This window comes from Molothrus ater, chromosome 3, assembly GCF_012460135.2.
Source record: "Molothrus ater isolate BHLD 08-10-18 breed brown headed cowbird chromosome 3, BPBGC_Mater_1.1, whole genome shotgun sequence".
In the NCBI taxonomy this organism is placed as follows: Eukaryota; Metazoa; Chordata; class Aves; order Passeriformes; family Icteridae; genus Molothrus; species Molothrus ater.
The window spans coordinates 384,703-402,185 of NC_050480.2; the positions used below are offsets into that span (position 1 = coordinate 384,703).

The following is a 17,483-nucleotide window of genomic DNA, read 5'->3' on the forward strand; positions in this document are numbered from 1 at the left end:
CTTTCATACGTTCTTCAACAAAGCACAATAAAACCACATACAACTCAGGAAGAGCAAAACCTTCTGCCAGAATTAGCCAGAAAAAAACCCACCACTTGAGGTAAAAATCAAAAATTCATCTCTTGAATACCAGAATAAGTTTTAAGCTTAATACACACACACACATATATCTGAGACTTTTCCCTCAGTATTCTCATTTTCCATTGTTCATAACTATGTGCTCACAGCAATGATACTTTGTGGCACACAAAAATATAATTTTACCTCTAAAATGTGTTAGGGTAATAGAAAAAAATATATAAGTAGTATCTAAACTATCTTGCCTTGAAATTTCCTTTGATTAATGTAGAAAGTACTCAGAACAACAAATTTTTAATCAAAATCTAAATGAAAGCAGGGCATATACATTAGTCAATCACAACCAGTATTTTCCCTTTACAGTAAGAAATCCATTTTCCTTTCTGCTTGTAGAGCACAATTATAAATTTCTGTATTTGCTTGTCCCTCTGTTTAACTCATTAAAGTGCTCCCGTTACACATTCCTTCATGGAGTTACAACGAGAAGGTTGCAGAAGCAGCAGAAACATGGTGTGTCTTTGGTTCCTTCCACAGCAATAAACATTACCTTGCACTTCCTTCATTTACATGGAACATATTTCACTTGTTAGCCTTATGGAAATGTTATTTAAATGGCTCCCCACAAAGAACCACCAAGCAGACTTCAGAGAGCAAGGATAAAACTTTGACTTTGCCATTCCATGGGAAAAGGGGTATGAAAGAAAGGGCAGGGAAAGTGGCAGGGCAGCAATAAGGGAAAACTGCAGCATCCCACAGCAATGCCAGGAGCCCTCCCCAGCCAGCTGGGCACAGCAGTGTGCCACGGCGCTGATTCCAGCCCCCAGCTGTATTCCCTCACTGCAGGGCTGTGCTTCGGGCACTGGGGTGGTTCCACCCTGCCCTCCGCAGCACGCGCTCCGAGCAGCAGCAGCCAAAGGGCCGCTGGGACAGCATCACCAGGGTCCTTGAGCTCCAGCCGATGCTTCCAGCCAGGGTAAGCAGGGATCAGCAGGAATTGTTTGTTACAGAGACATCCACATTTCCCACAGACAGCCAGAGAGGGCTGCACCGCCACGAGCATTTTTCAGAGTTTGGAAACAACAAAAATGCAGAAAACTGCTTGGGATGAACATGTAAAAGCTCTCATAAAAAATACATTGGAATAATCTTTCTTTAGGACCTTTTCTCCCCTCACTTACACAGAGATTCTGCATAGGACTTTCAGGAAGTGAACTGCAAAGCTATTTGACTCACACTTCTCAGTTGCTGAAAATATGCAACCTTTGTACTTCTCTTGAAACATGCAGTCATAGAAATGCACCGAATGCTGTCCTGTCATGCCTCTTTATTAAATCAATCATGAGCTAATTTCCTGAAATTCATCTCTTTTGTTTTGGCAGTCTTACAAAATACATTTTGAAAACGTTTAAAACTCAGATAACCAGGAGAGCAAAACTTGTTATAAAACAGAAAAGGTAATGAGCATTCATTTAGCCATAAAAAAGAAATCCGAGAGATTTTTCCTATTTTCTTATTCCTCTGCTTAATAAAGCACAAATCAGACGAACCACATGCTGCTAAATACTGTGCTTTTGCTCCCTCAGGATCCGAACGCATTGTTTCTTTCAATTCCATTGAAACGTACGACTCTGGGACGTCTGGGGCCTGTGCAGTGACAAGTTAATGATGGCATTATTGGGGAAGCTATCTGCTGAAAACGCCGTAAGGGAGACCTGCGGGAAAGTCCGCAGGCATCCCAAACACGTCCTGCTTCCCTTTCAGCAGGAGCTTCTCACGTTCCACACAGAAGAGCTCCCGCCAGCAACGCAGCACAAGCTCCTCTGTGATTCCCTGCAGCCTCATCAAAGGCACTGGCAGACTTCTGCTGCTCGCTGACTTCCCCCTACTTCATCAGGATATATACACATGACACTTCAAAATAATGGAGGTTTCTTTTCGTAAGAGGCAACAGTTCTACTACGGTTTATCTTGAATATTTGTGTTTTCTTGCCCTCTCTAAATGCATCATCATTTACACTTCTCAGAATGAGGAAACAATTATTAGGAAGGTATTTCACCAACAAAATGATAGCTGCCACAATCTGGCAGGATTGTATCACTCAGGATAATTTACAAGCATTCATGAGAAACATATTTTTAAATTAAAAGTTAAGTCACAAGAATACACACAGCACACATGCATGCATGAATGTGCACATACAGAGTTTAAAAATTAAAAAGCAAATTTCAAGTGGTCATTGGTGACCCAAAGAGCACATACGGCTGACCTAGGGGTCCCATGGCAACCGCTGATGGTTAGGTATAACTAACAATATTCTCCTAACACTGAAAAAATCCTGAACAGTTCAAGGCAATCCAACTTTTTCCCTGCAGCCATACACTTTTGAAGTAGAATTGATATTTGTTGTACCTCTTTCTCATGATCTGAAAACCAGCTGGTGTCTTTACTGGAGCCTTGAGGCAAAATATGAACATCCACCAAGACAGCAAAGTTCCCACACTGGAAAAAAAAAAAAAAAGAGAAAAAAAGAAAAAACATGTTGAACTGTAGCTGCTAGGAAGCACATGTCGAGCAGACAGGGAGATAAACAATCAGGTAAGCACATGTATCTCATTCAGAGTTACAGCAGGCAGAACATTAAATCATGGAAGTTTATCAAGTATGGAATTACAAATTTATCATTGTTTTTGGACTTAACAAGGAACAAGAGCACCAGACCTATCCCGGATAGCTCACTGAAATGTTCATAAGACAAGAACAAGTATGTGGAATTTTCTTCTGCTACCTAAATGCCTCTTTTAAATCTGACTTCAAGCAAATTTTAATGTGTGAAAAATTAGCTATTCCTTCACCAAACTCACATAATTCTATTTCTGAAAATCTGGCACCACATTAGTTACCTGGTTGGTGCTTTAAATTTATGAAGTACTTAAAAATTCAGCATCTTAGAAGTCTTTTCCTTTCTCCAAGCTACCTAATGTAAAGAACAGCAAGTGTGAAGGACTTGCCAGTGGATATCCAGTACTTGCCACATCTGTCACCTGTATTTGAATGGTTCAATAAAAAGGCTCACCTATTACAGTTACTGGGATGATACAGCTACATGCCAAGACACCTCAGCTATTTCTGAAATTCCTTGATAGGTGCACCTATATCTCAGGCTTATGCTGTAGCACAAGTACAGTTGCTGAGAGTACCCTTACCTATACCATTAGCACTAAGAGCAAAAAGATTTAGCATTAATTTTACTAATCATAACAGCATATTTGTTAAATATAAAATCTCTTGGTTAATAAACACTCAGATCTGTAAATCAACTGCAAACAGAAGTTTCTAAATAATGATTAAAATATAATTAAAATGTAATTCATGGCCAATATTGTATTGTGGCTACAATACAAAAGTTTGGCAAACGAGACAGGCATTGTGAAATAACTTTGAGAAACTTCTAAGTTACTTATAGGTATCAGTCACTGAAAGAGCAGAATGCTTTGATCTATTGTATCAAAAGGCTTCTCTTTCCTCCAGAGAACCAAGAATTGCCAGATGGCTGCCACAGCAGACTTTTCCAAGCTTTAAGTGGATGACAAAATATCTCACAAAAATCTCTTGTGAATCATTAGTCAGCTCCAGCAAACTTTAAATTGACTACTGAACTTCAAAATTAGCAGACGCTGCAGATTATAAAGTGAAAGCCAGTAAATTATTCATGGTTCAGCACTAATAACAACAAACAAGTAGTTGATACCTCAAGAAAATTCCAATTATCAAATGCTCCATGTTAACTGGTATCATTTTCTATTAACTACAAAACTTTATACATAGATACAGATACAAAGTATAGACCTGTTTTTCAAGGAGACAATGTTTGTAATTATTTTCTTCTGAGTGGCACTGTTTGTCTCAGTTGCCAATCTTGAAACTATTGGAAAAAAAAGAAAATAACGAACCACATTCAAAACTATACAATGGAACAGTTAAAATTATCTTGAAAATTTTACAAACACACCAAACAGTTGTAGTGCTTCAAAGAAAAAAAACAGATATAAATAGCACATGAATCCTTGCAACAGTGAAGGTTTCCCAATGGAAGCTTTCTATCCCTCTGAGCTTTGGAGCACTCGTCTTTGTAGACAGCACACCTGGAAATATTTCACTAGCCACAGCAAAGAGGAGAAGGGGGAGTCAGAGAGCACGAGCGCAGCCCCTCCCGAGCCTGTCCAGCTCTGTTTTTGTTAAGGGCTGGACTGATCTGAGTGACAGCTCCCATGCAGACTCCCCTGCATTCTGAGCTACACCTGCATCTCTGCTTCCTGTGCCTTCACAGGGTACAGCTCTGAGCACCACGTTTACACTGAGCAGCTCAATACCACCTGGGCTGCTCCAGCAGCAAAGGACAAGTACACAATAAATGCCAGTACAAACAATGGCAGGGAACAGAGGCAAGTGGAGGAAAAAGGTACTCAGTTTATATTAGAAGATCTGATGCTCCTATAGAAGTTTCTGGTTTTGTTTTTATTCTGATGACATGCAATTCCATGAAAATACTTGCTTTATTTTAGTGGAAATTAAGTGTTTCCAGCCAGTGTGGCTGCAAGATGCAACTTGTGGCTCCTAAGTACCACAACTGAGAGGCAAACAAAAAGATCAGCAACTTTTAATTTCACGCTTTCAACATCCATCTCAAAATTTGCACTGAAATTGTTTTTTGAGGTGTTATTGTAAAAACTGAAATTTGAATGCCTGATTTTATGGGAAACACATTTGTCAAGAATCAATAGGAAAACGTTTCACTCAAAAATTAAAGACAGAAGCAGATGCTCCAAGTTGATATCCCCCATAATTCTAGGTTTCAAAAACTCTTCATTTTTACAAGCTGTTTTTAATGTTCACATTCTTACTGTAACAGTCGAATGACATTCATTGTGTTACTAAACAAAGGGCTTTAAATGATCCCAGAATGTTGTTAGTGTATTGTTGTACAGCAATGGCATTTAATTCAGAACATCTTTTCAGAAATCAAATTGTTTATACAAATACATCAAACACTTCATAGACTCTACAAATTGAAAATATAACCAGACATGTAACGTAAACAGAACAAAATCCAACACAAAGTGGTCATTCAAGCAAAGTCATCTGCCCATAACCATCTGAAACTTTGAAAGCAGCACATGCTAGATGGTGAACTATTGTTGCAAAACCCAGAATGAGTAAATAAACCCAAATCAATACTTTTTATTGCTATACCCATTTCTACAATCAGTGGACTTCTAGATGGATGCTCCTGTTTCTATAAAGTGCATCCCATGAGCAGCGTCAAAGCCGTCCTTATGACCAGAGAGTCCTTGGGATGCTGGGGATGAGCACGGTGGGCTTGTCCTCAGTACAGCACTCCAAACTGCGGCACACACGAGCGCAGAGCCAGCCTCCCAGGACACATTTCAGGGCTCCCCACTGCTGCCATTATGGATGTGGACCAGAGGCTCAGAACTCACTGAAGCTCAGCTGGAACAGAAACATCTGAGAGTTCGGCTGGGCTGCAACCCTCACGCACTCAAAACTCCAAAACTGCTCTGTGATGAACATACAGGAACTGTTTATTTCTGCTGTTCCCTCTTCCCTGAGCACTGTGCTACTCTGTTGTTACAGAGAGAATTTTACTCCAGTCTTAGATGATATCTATAGTTGAAAAAAAAGAAGAGAAAGATAGACTTGATCCCAATGACCACTCAAAAAATGTCACTGGAAGCCCTTTCTGGCATTGTGACAAAATTGATAGGACATATCATCACTCTCCAGAATGCAAAAGCAGAGCCAAGAGATTTTGTGGGAAAAAATAAAATAAACCACACATAAGCTTATGTGAAATATCTTAAAATAAAGACGAAAAATTTGAATATTTTCCATCCTAAGTTCTTTCTGAAAATCACTAAGTGTTCTGCACTGAGTCAAGAGAGTTCTAATATCTACAGCATAGAGTCTAATTATGACCAATTAATCATTGGTCTATACTGTGCCAACTGTATAATAAAAAAAATGACATTTTCCAGGCTTATTAGAAGTTTACTCTCCTCCTTTATCTTTCTGATCCCAAAGAAATTATGTGTTTTCCTATTGTTTATAATATTAGCACCAAGGATTTGCAATATTTTGACTTTTTCCTCTTACACAGCAATAGCAAGAGGCAGCATAGCGAGCATCCAGCACAAAAGACATATTTGCCATTATACAACACTAATTTAACTTTCATTTACAAGCATGTCTAGGAGCACAATGATTTGAGGTTATACACAGTCTCTCAAACCATAGGGACACTGTTCCAACACTTAAATGCCTCAGCCTGTATAAACACAGGAGTTAGGATAGGGATTTATGCCACCACCACTGCTGATGGCTATGAGACGATAGAGGAATTTTGGTGACAGCTAACACTGTATATTTCTCATTCTTTAAAGTAGATAAAGTTACAATTTGATATGTGTATGATTTTTCCACATTTTTTTCTCGAGAATCTCAAGGGGTTTTTTGTTGTATTTTTGGGGGGGGTGGTGTGGTGTCATCCTTCTAGGGAAAAAAAAGGCAAATCAGAGGGAGAAGAAGGGGGAAAAAATAATACTTTTTTTTTTTTTTCACCAGGCAGGAAAGTTGCATGAAAATAGTGTTTCCCTGGTTAATGCTCAAAGCAAGATATTTCTCTTAACTCTGTTTCAGGGGGAGGGGGATTTAGGCACTAACAGGTCACCAGTGAATAGTTCTGCTGTCACCAGATTAATCAGGAACTCACCTAACAAGAGCAATTGACAAGTACAGAAAAACTTCTCAACAGCTGATGCAACAGCAGAGCAGAACAGATGAGAGAAGCCTCCAGAAGCAGCCAAAAGCAGAATCCCTCTAGGAAATCATGTAACAAGTCCACTCTTCAAAATGCTCAAGTAATATGACGCAAATGTCAGAGAGGAAAAGGGGCATATTCCACTTTTGACCTTTTTTCTGGATAAGAGCTGCTTGGTTCTGGAAATTGTACAAAGCTTGTACTTTGTCATCAATTTATATCCGGAAGTTGTAGAACAGTTTCAACAAACAAATCCTTCTTATTAAAGAAGGATTATAGCCATCAGCTAACATCACCTAGATCTTTTCAATTCCCTGCTTTCAAAGATCTATGGGGTCACTGCAACAGTAAAAAGGGAGCAGCAGATCAAGGGCAATGCTATAATGGTTCTAAATAGAAGATCTATCCTCAAAGATAGCTGCACTAAATTATACAGATTCAGCAGGAATTGGACAATCTAAAATGCAGTCAGACTTTCCAAAAGCAGGGAGGAAATTCCCCTTTTACAACCTGCATACAAATTATATCTAAGTAATCTTTCACAAGCGGTTGGCTTGCTTTTTTTAGAAGAACAGTTTATGTATGAGGAATTCCTGAAAGGAGGAGTGTTTAATTTTCTGGTGTTTTAGTGGAAGAGAAGAAGCAGTTATCTGAAAATTCAATCAATAAGCTATAGGCACATTAAGATGCCATTGAGAGATTCCCATGTCAAGCAAAGAGGTGTAAGCAGAGAACAAGCCTTCAGAACAATCCTCTGATAAATGTGGCCTGACAACTCATGAGACTAGGATGCAACATCAAGGCAGCATTTTAGACTCTTAACAGATGCAGATGGGCAGGATATTAAACTTAAGAACTGATGGGAAAAAGAAAACAAGAAATACTTGTGAGTGATTCAACCCTTAGGAAAACATAAAAAACACTAAGGAATTTCAGATCTGATGGAGCTGTGTATGATACTGGAGACTTTCAAACTGAGGACTAACACACTGTTGTTAAGGCACGTAACAGCGAGCAATTCACCCAAATCAACAGATTCAAATAAATTAATGAAGACAACTCCTTCAGAAAACCCAATACCTGCCGAGGGAAAGGAGCTGCATGTTTCTAGCAAGGTAAGAATGCTGCAGTGCAAACAGAGCCTTCAGTTCATCACCCACAGCCAGGCTAAGCAGTAATTACTTAATCTAAACATCTGAGCTGGTTCCAGAGAACCGCTCTATCAGGTACAATGTTGAAAAAGAGGCCTAAATTGCATGAGAGAATTAAGCTTAATTTATGTTGTCAATCTGTGCTGGTCTGATCCCAATTCCGTAGGAGGTTTTGTAGCCCACATATTGAAAAGAGTCATATAGTTGGAGCTCAAACAATTGCAAAAAGCAAGTTTTTCCTTGGGGCTAAGTCTCCAAGTAACAGTGCAATCTCACCATCATTTTGAAAGGATATACCATGTCCCTGCCTGTGTCAGGACTGATCCAGAAAAACAGAAATAGCAGCACACTATTTGCTCAAGATAATAAAAAGATAATTTGAGATTCCAACAAGCTGCTTTCATCCTCTTGTTGTAAAGTATTATTCTAAAAACGATGGTATTTTTTGAATCATTGTGAGCAAGCGATGATGAAATACCCATGTCTGCAACAACCCGCTTTCATCCCACTGCAGGCTGGAGAAGGTGAATGGCCATATTAACTGAGGAGGTGAAAATATTCACAGTCTACCCAAATACAATTCTTAATTGTAAATTTTTAAAGACACTTCCTAGGGCTTGGCCACACCAACAGAGTGCCACAGGATACCATGTTATTGTGTATCCTTGATGACTGGTAAGTGGGTGCAGACAAATACTATTACCTTACTGAGCTCTTACCCTGAGCTATCAATAATAATAATGATAAAAATTTGCTCTTATGGATTTGGTAATTCATGAGAAGAATTGCTCTGTCATTGCTGTACTAAACTGGAGTTGGGGACATTCTTTCAGGTTCTACCAAGTCAGTGCTGGGATTTTGTTTCTTCCCCAGGTGGAAAGAACAAGGAACTTGTACAAAACACTCTGCATGGCTGAATTATTCGATTTGCAATTATCAGGTCCTACAGCAATAGGTATCAAAACAACTGCAATGACTACTCAAGCTTCCAGAACTCCTAAAGATTGCCAACTGCAACATGATAATATCTATTTTTTAAAGAAATTAGAGCCAGTAATAAAAAGGTTTGAGGGCCTTTTTCAGACATTCAACTTGTTAAATGATTTTCACAGGTTTTCCCATACATGCTTTACAGGCTATATTTTAATATTAATCTGCCAGAGTTTAAAGCATCAAAAAAAAAGATCACCAAGTATGTATTGGCAAGCTTCTGATGGATTTGTTCAGCATGAAAAGAGCCACCATACAAGAGGGCTGAGGAAATTAGCAATGTACCACCTGATTTTATGACTTTCTGCATATACCAGAAAATGAAGTGCAATAAAAATTAGGTGGAGACACCACCCTCAGTATCTTCTCATGTAAACTCTGTCAGAGGAAATAAAACCAGATGTCAGATAGCACGAAAACACAATTTACAAGCTTCCTGTAAGGTGAAGCAGAGGCAAACCGCAGTGTTTGCTTCACAAGGTAACGTGCCCATTGCTGGGATGAAGGAGCAGCAGTTCTCCAGCACATGATGCGCCCACAAATTTATTTCTGAGTTATTTGTCCAACAGCTGCAGGGATGGGCTGACTTCCCTCTCACAAAAACAGAACGGGGAAGTGAGGGCAGGTCCCAGGCAGGAAACTGTTCCACATGTCCAACTTTGCAATTGTTTCAGATTCCTTTTCATTCTAAGAGACGAGGCCTCACCTGCTCTGAATTCCCTTCCTTCCCTGCCTCTCATGACAGCCTTACCTACCGCAGCACACAGCTACTGAACGGGGAAGCAGGAGGCAACACAAAACCAAACCCAACATCTGCAGCCCATGTTTCAATCTAAAATATCTGCAGATGCTAAATCTTCATGCCAAAATAGTTTAACAGATTCAAGATAAATTAATTGCACATGATCAGATTTTAAGACAAATACATAAAGCAGAAGTGTTTTTATTTGCTAAAAAAGTGCAGCAAGCCAAACTTCTTAGTATTGTTAAATTTACTGAAATGGTTGAAATGTTACATTTTCCAAGTACGTAAAAGAAGTACTTTTAACTCTGTATTTTAACTAATTTGTCTAAACCCAGCCAGGAAAGTTTCAGAACAGCGAGAAAGCTTTTTCAGAAACAGCATAAGAAAAAAGTGACTCATGCTGAAAAAGGCATATTACACAAGTGACACCCTTTGGACAAAATCCTTCTATTAAGTGGGAGCATATTAAGTCAACACAGGGCAGAAGAGGAAAGTTCAACAAAATATTTGATGCTTTATCCACAGAGGTACAAGGGAAGAAATAGATGAGTCTTCCAAAAGAACAAGTGATGTGCTAAATCTTACTGCTGAAAAAGCAGAATCAGATGATGGAGAATCCATCATATTTCAAAATGGAAACAGATCACCAAAAACCTCAAGGAATTACCAGCTGGCAAGCAAAGGGATATATTTTTTTTTAATGTCCAAGAAAAAAAATTCATTTCATCTGGCATTGAACAGAGTATATAATAAATAGATTTTATGCTTAAATAAAAAGAAAAAAGAATAGGAGAAACAAGCAATTTATAAAAATATGTAAAATATGAACACAGTTGAGCCCTGAGGAGTTGGTGAAAGGCAAGAATAGATTGTGGAAGGTACCTGTTGGAGTGTTTGTCACCAGAAAGGCTCCTGGGACTAAAACATGACCTGCTAAGGAAGCTCCTTCCCCATTTGTCTGTCCTTGCTCCTGACTGCCTCTGTCTTCCATCTCCCACAGGGCAGCACCAACCAGAGCTGAGCAGGTGGAAGTGTCCCCTACCTCAAACAGTTTTGATTCACATCTGTTGTAAAAGGCATCCCAGCATCTACCCAGTCTGAGAGCAGGAAACAGAGAGTGACTATTCAGCTATGTCTCCTGACAAACTCACTGCTGATCCCTGGGAGGAGAGCAGGGCAATGAGAAGCAGCTGCTGCATGACAAGACCTTCACTTAAATCAGATGCAGCTGAAAAATGCACCTGACTCTGCTCCAAGCACGGGCCTTCAGGAGCCCCAGGAACCATCCTGACCTCGGAGGGAGGCAGGTGAGTACAGCACTACATTGCACAGGTTAATCAGTATTTATTTACATGCCCCCAGCAGCCACAACAAAGACTTCTAAGTCATAAAAGTGAATCCTTCTGCAAATATTCCTCTTCCCACAAACTCAGTTTCTGAGGTTGGGAAGTTCTGACCAGTTTTCTTCTAACAATTTATTAAAATCAGTTAACTTACTCCAGTCTCTTCCAATAGCAGAAAAAAAGATCCAAAGTCTGATTGTTTCTAACATGAAAACAAACATTTAAAGAAACAAATTCAGTACTTTACATAAGCAGAGTGCAATCTCTAACTGGCTTTGCTGGTTTCTATAATTCTTTTTCACACTAAGTGCACTGATAGGTATTATATTCACATGTGGTTAATCACATCATGAAAGCCCAAGGAAAAACACTTGTGAAAAACACAATATACACACATCATGGGTAACACATTGCTCATTTTCACCTATTATGAAGAGTAATACAAACAACATGCTCCCAAAATTTCAGAGAAGCCCCATTTTACAGAGGGAGAGGGGTGGAATGGCAAGAAGGACTGATTTATTCTCAAAAAACCATTTCTCTGTTTCACTGGGATCAAAAAAGCTGTTGTCTTGAAGAAAAAATGATGCAATTTTAGTACAGTCAAAAGGGACAACCAGTACCTAGGATTTCAACTGCTATTTGGGAATGCCTTTTTAAAAGTTTAAGTTTTACATTTCAAGGTCTTTGTATTATTTTTTTCCCAAGTTTCCTGTGGATTCTGTTACTAATTGGAAATATTTCCCACAATTATGTTTAGAAAAATGCCAGTGATAATTAGCACCAACCTTCATACATGTGGAAAACATTAAAATCACTGAAAATGATAAATAGCACTGATTTTATGCAAGAAAATGTAGACATTAAATATATCAAATATTATACTGGGTCCATACTGACTCGTATGCTCTAACAGCAACAAGAAGCCTACAGGAAGAGGTAAAAACATAAGCAAATAATGATACTTTCCTCAGCAGATATATTAGACTTTTGTCAACATGAGACCCTGGGTTTTACATCTCATAGGCTGCAACTGTATATGGAAGTCATCAGTGATTGTTTTCTCACAGAATTTGTGAATTGGTTCATAAAACTGCTTGAATATTAGATCCTGAGGCAAATCCAATCACAGTGCACTTGGAATCACATGTTCTAGTTCATCATCATGTCACCAAGGACTTGGAGACTTGCATTCTAACCTTCCATACCTCAGCTCCCTGCTCAGGGCTGGTACAAATCAGCATCTGCCCAGAGCTCCCTGTTCAGCTCTGGTACAAATCAGCATCTGCCCAGAGCTCCCTGCTCAGCTCCAGTACAAATCAGCATCTGCCCAGAGCTCCCTGCTCAGCTCCAGTACAAATCAGCATCTGCCCAGAGCTCCCTGCTCAGCTCCAGTACAAATCAGCATCTGCCCAGAGCTCCCTGCTCAGCTCCAGTACAAATCAGCATCTGCCCAGAGCTCCCTGTTCAGCTCCAGTACAAATCAGCATCTGCCCAGAGCTCCCTGCTCAGCTCCAGTACAAATCAGCATCTGCCCAGAGCTCCCTGCTCAGCTCCAGTACAAATCAGCATCTGCCCAGAGCTCCCTGCTCAGCTCCAGTACAAATCACATCTGCCCAGAGCTCCCTGCTCAGCTCCAGTACAAATCAGCATCTGCCCAGAGCTCCCTGCTCAGCTCCAGTACAAATCACATCTGCCCAGAGCTCCCTGCTCAGCTCCAGTACAAATCAGCATCAGCCCAGAGCTCCCTGTTCAGCTCCAGTACAAATCAGCATCTGCCCAGAGCTCCCTGTTCAGCTCCAGTACAAATCAGCATCTGCCCAGAGCTCCCTGCTCAGCTCCAGTACAAATCCAGCAACAGCCCAGAGCTCCCTGTTCAGCTCCAGTACAAATCAGCATCTGCCCAGAGCTCCCTGCTCAGCTCCAGTACAAATCAGCATCTGCCCAGAGCTCCCTGCTCAGCTCCAGTACAAATCAGCATCTGCCCAGAGCTCCCTGTTCAGAGTACAAATCAGCACCTGCCCAGAGCTCCCTGCTCAGCTCCAGTACAAATCAGCATCTGCCCAGAGCTCCCTGCTCAGCTCCAGTACAAATCAGCAACAGCCCAGAGCTCCCTGCTCAGCTCCAGTACAAATCACATCTGCCCAGAGCTCCCTGTTCAGCTCCAGTACAAATCAGCATCTGCCCAGAGCTCCCTGCTCAGCTCCAGTACAAATCAGCATCTGCCCAGAGCTCCCTGCTCAGCTCCAGTACAAATCAGCACCTGCCCAGAGCTCCCTGCTCAGGGCTGGTACAAATCAGCATCTGCCCAGAGCTCCCTGCTCAGGGCTGGTACAAATCAGCATCTGCCCAGAGCTCCCTGCTCAGCTCCAGTACAAATCAGCATCTGCCCAGAGCTCCCTGCTCAGCTCCAGTACAAATCAGCGTCTGCCAGAGCTCCCTGCTCAGCTCCAGTACAAATCACATCTGCCCAGAGCTCCCTGCTCAGCTCCAGTACAAATCAGCATCTGCCCAGAGCTCCCTGTTCAGCTCCAGTACAAATCAGCATCTGCCCAGAGCTCCCTGTTCAGCTCCAGTACAAATCAGCATCTGCCCAGAGCTCCCTGTTCAGCTCCAGTACAAATCAGCATCTGCCCAGAGCTCCCTGCTCAGGGCTGGTACAAATCAGCATCTGCCCAGAGCTCCCTGCTCAGCTCCAGTACAATCAGCATCTGCCCAGAGCTCCCTGCTCAGCTCCAGTACAAATCAGCATCTGCCCAGAGCTCCCTGCTCAGCTCCAGTGCAAATCCAGCAACAGCCAGAGCTCCCTGTTCAGCTCCAGTACAAATCCAGCATCTGCCAGAGCTCCCTGTTCAGCTCCAGTACAAATCAGCATCTGCCCAGAGCTCCCTGCTCAGCTCCAGTACAAATCAGCATCTGCCCAGAGCTCCCTGCTCAGCTCCAGTACAAATCACATCTGCCCAGAGCTCCCTGTTCAGCTCCAGTACAAATCAGCATCTGCCCAGAGCTCCCTGTTCAGCTCCAGTACAAATCAGCATCTGCCCAGAGCTCCCTGTTCAGCTCCAGTACAAATCAGCATCTGCCAGAGCTCCCTGCTCAGGGCTGGTACAAATCAGCATCTGCCCAGAGCTCCCTGCTCAGCTCCAGTACAAATCAGCATCTGCCCAGAGCTCCCTGCTCAGCTCCAGTACAAATCAGCATCTGCCCAGAGCTCCCTGCTCAGCTCCAGTACAAATCAGCATCTGCCCAGAGCTCCCTGCTCAGCTCCAGTACTGCCTCCACCCTTCAGCCAGGGAATCTGTGCATGGACCTTCTCCTTCAGCTCACCTAACTGCCTTTGGTGAAGGCCCTTGTCCATCCCTTCTGGAGGATCTGAAAGGGTTATGGCAGCCAGATTTCCTGTCCTTACACTCACTCCCTCCTGTAACGATGCCAGAGGGCTGTGATGCATATGGCTTCTGTTACAATGGGTGTTTTGACTTTTTCCCAACGGGCTCCACTGACTCCCATATCATTCATTCTGCCCCCTGGAGTTTGTGCTAATTTGCCCAACACAGATGTCAGACACTGAACTGACAAATTTCTATTCCTATCACTCAAGGCACTCTCACATACATGGAACAAGGATAGTTATAACATGAGCAACATCTGCCAAAGTTTATTCCTCACACATATTCTAAAAGGTGGCTTTCTGTGTACTTATTCCTGTGCAGAGTACAAATTAACTAAGACTAAATAAATTCATAAACTATATTAATACCTGTTGTTTCTTTTGCAGCTGAGAACGTGATACTGGAAAATTAGTTTCCAAAGTTAATGCAGATGTTTCAAAAAGGTCAGCTTTTTAACATACTAGTAAATAGCAAAACTCTACAGATGCATCTTAGCATCCTGTCCTGTTGTGTGCAAATACAGAGAATCATGCTTAAGCTAACGCCTGGTCCTTCAGGAGGCTAATTCGGCTTCACTTGTCTTCCAGATTCCCCTATAATGAACTAAACTGCTGAAAAAAATCCCACTTTCTGTAAAACAGTCCCTTAAAATTCTCATTTTTATCATTTTCTATCAAAAATTACATATATTTGTACATTCACCAGGTTCTTTTTCTCCCTGCTCCCTGTAACCCTATTGCACAAAACTCTCGTAGGTTGCCTAATTCTTCCATGAAAATTTTCCTGAATTTAAATTCGACTTTTTCTACACCTGCCAAGGTCAAAATTCCTCCTTAATGCATCTTCTGAACAGGCAAGGGCTACAGTAAAACTGACAGCACAAAGCAGCTCAATAAATTCAGCTACGCCATCTATTATCGGGTATCTAAGATGTCACCTGGCTGAATTAAATCTTGCTTAATTGCACTGTTTATGTCTACCCAGCAAGATGTTAAAATGGAAAATTAAAACTGAATCACTTAACGTGTTGCAGCACACCTAATTTCCCATAACCTGTATCCACCTGCTTAGCTCTCCAAGGGTAAAAGAAATAGAGTTTAAAGGCAACAAACTTCCCTGCTCTCTGTACTGAAACTTAATGCCCATAATTAATAAAAATGAGAGAACCAGCACTGTCAACTGCTTCATCTCTCCTGAGTAAGCAAATCATTGTCATCAGTTCCAATACTGCTCCTCTGAAAAATGAAATGTTGAGACTGATGCAGCATTTGCATTAATAAAACCAGTGCAACAATCAGCTGCTAGAGATGTAAAAACTAGGCCCAGATTACACTCCATGCCAACACAAACAACTGTTCCTTAGCTTCTTAGCTTGCTAGTCCTTTCAATTTATTGCCATAGCATGGAGACGGAATTCCTATCTGCAATCAACAACAACAAAAGAAAAATTGGTGCATCAGCCCAAGAGATGACTTTTTTCCCTGCTTGCTCAAGTTCTGGTCTATATCACTCTCAGTTCCCAAGCCTCTTTCCACTTCTCCTTATCTCAGTCTTCATTTTCCCACTGTCAAAGCCTGTTTTTCCAGGAAGGAAAGTTATGGTAAAGATGAGGAATATTGTTCAGCACCTCTTTGCCCTTTGGCACTGCTATCAAACACTGGGATTTTATCTGCCACATTAGCAGAGATCTTACAAAAAACACATTCCTTTTTGTATAATGTACATGGTGGTCACTCAAACAATAACCAGTAACAGATGTCTGAAGTGAGGAGAATGGACTATTTAAATAGAACTTTATAAATTCTGATGATCCCTTCCCAGATTTGAGACCTTGACACTTAATTTATAACTATCAGTATGGCCCTATCCTTCCCTTTGTGTGTTTATTTCTAGTTCCAACCCGGTAAGGATCCTTTGCCCATCATGCCTTAAGTTTCTCTGTGACCTTGCAGATAATCTTACCCTCAACTTGCCTTCATTTAACAGTGCAGAGATAAAAATGAAAAAAAAAAAAACCTCTGCAAAGAATCCAGCACCCAAACAAGGAATTCTGTCAGGGCTATGAACTCACATGCTTACATAAAATTACTGGCTTCATTCAGCACCCTGCAATGACCATCTGGGAAAGGTTTTCTTTCAAAGGAAACTCAGAAGTATGAAAGAAAAGTAACCTGCCAGAGTCCACTGAAATTTTGATGGTACGAGATTTGTATTTGGGTCTGCTTTCCCGGGTTTTTCAAACAGTGCTCTCACTCAATATGCATAGGAAATTAAGTAGTAACTGCTTCAAATATCCTTACAGATCAATATTACAAGAAAGAATGTTAGAATTGGAATTTTAGAAGAAATTTCTCCATAAATCTATAGCTGTAAACCTTATCTGCCATCAGCACTTTCACTCATATAGAAACAGCAGAACTAAAGATCCATTTGGCATAGTACAGAAGCAGATTTTAAGACCACGGTCTTTATAATGCTGCATTATGTTTAATTACCTTGTTTTCAGAATTCCTTTTAAGTTAATAAAGATTTCTGTATGTACTTCTGGACATAGATGCTTAAGAAAAACTAATTTTTTAAAATGTCATTAATGATCCATGTCACTAAAACAAAGGATATCACCAATAGTACAAGCAATGGAAAAAATCAGATTTTTAAAAGACATGGTCAGATTCTGTCATTGTAACAGCTCTGCATAGATGCAGAACAAGTTTACAGACACACACAGAGACTGTCAATTGTTGTACTTGTGGACAAAACTTATCCTTCAGTATCTTTAGGCTTGTAGGTCCAGTAGAATTTTACATTCCTGATTAAATTTTTCAAACAGTGAAATAAAATTAACAATAATCCCAGAAAATGAGGAACTCTCAACATTTAAAGACTTTGCAATCAGCTTCAAACAGCAAAACTCCACATGCATTTTGCTGATTTCAGACAGGAATTTC

The 17,483-nt window shown here is 40.8% G+C and overlaps 1 protein-coding gene across 2 annotated transcripts in view; it reads right to left on the bottom strand.

Annotated features, from left to right (window-relative positions):
* Window positions 1-17,483, bottom strand: part of SLX4IP (SLX4 interacting protein) — a 76,639-nt gene that overhangs the window by 33,305 nt on the left and 25,851 nt on the right. For both annotated transcript variants that reach the window (XM_054514273.1, XM_054514274.1), the window contains one exon: window positions 2,489-2,578. In XM_054514273.1, coding sequence (XP_054370248.1) covers window positions 2,489-2,578 — 90 coding nt within the window. The remainder of the gene's footprint in view (window positions 1-2,488; window positions 2,579-17,483) is intronic.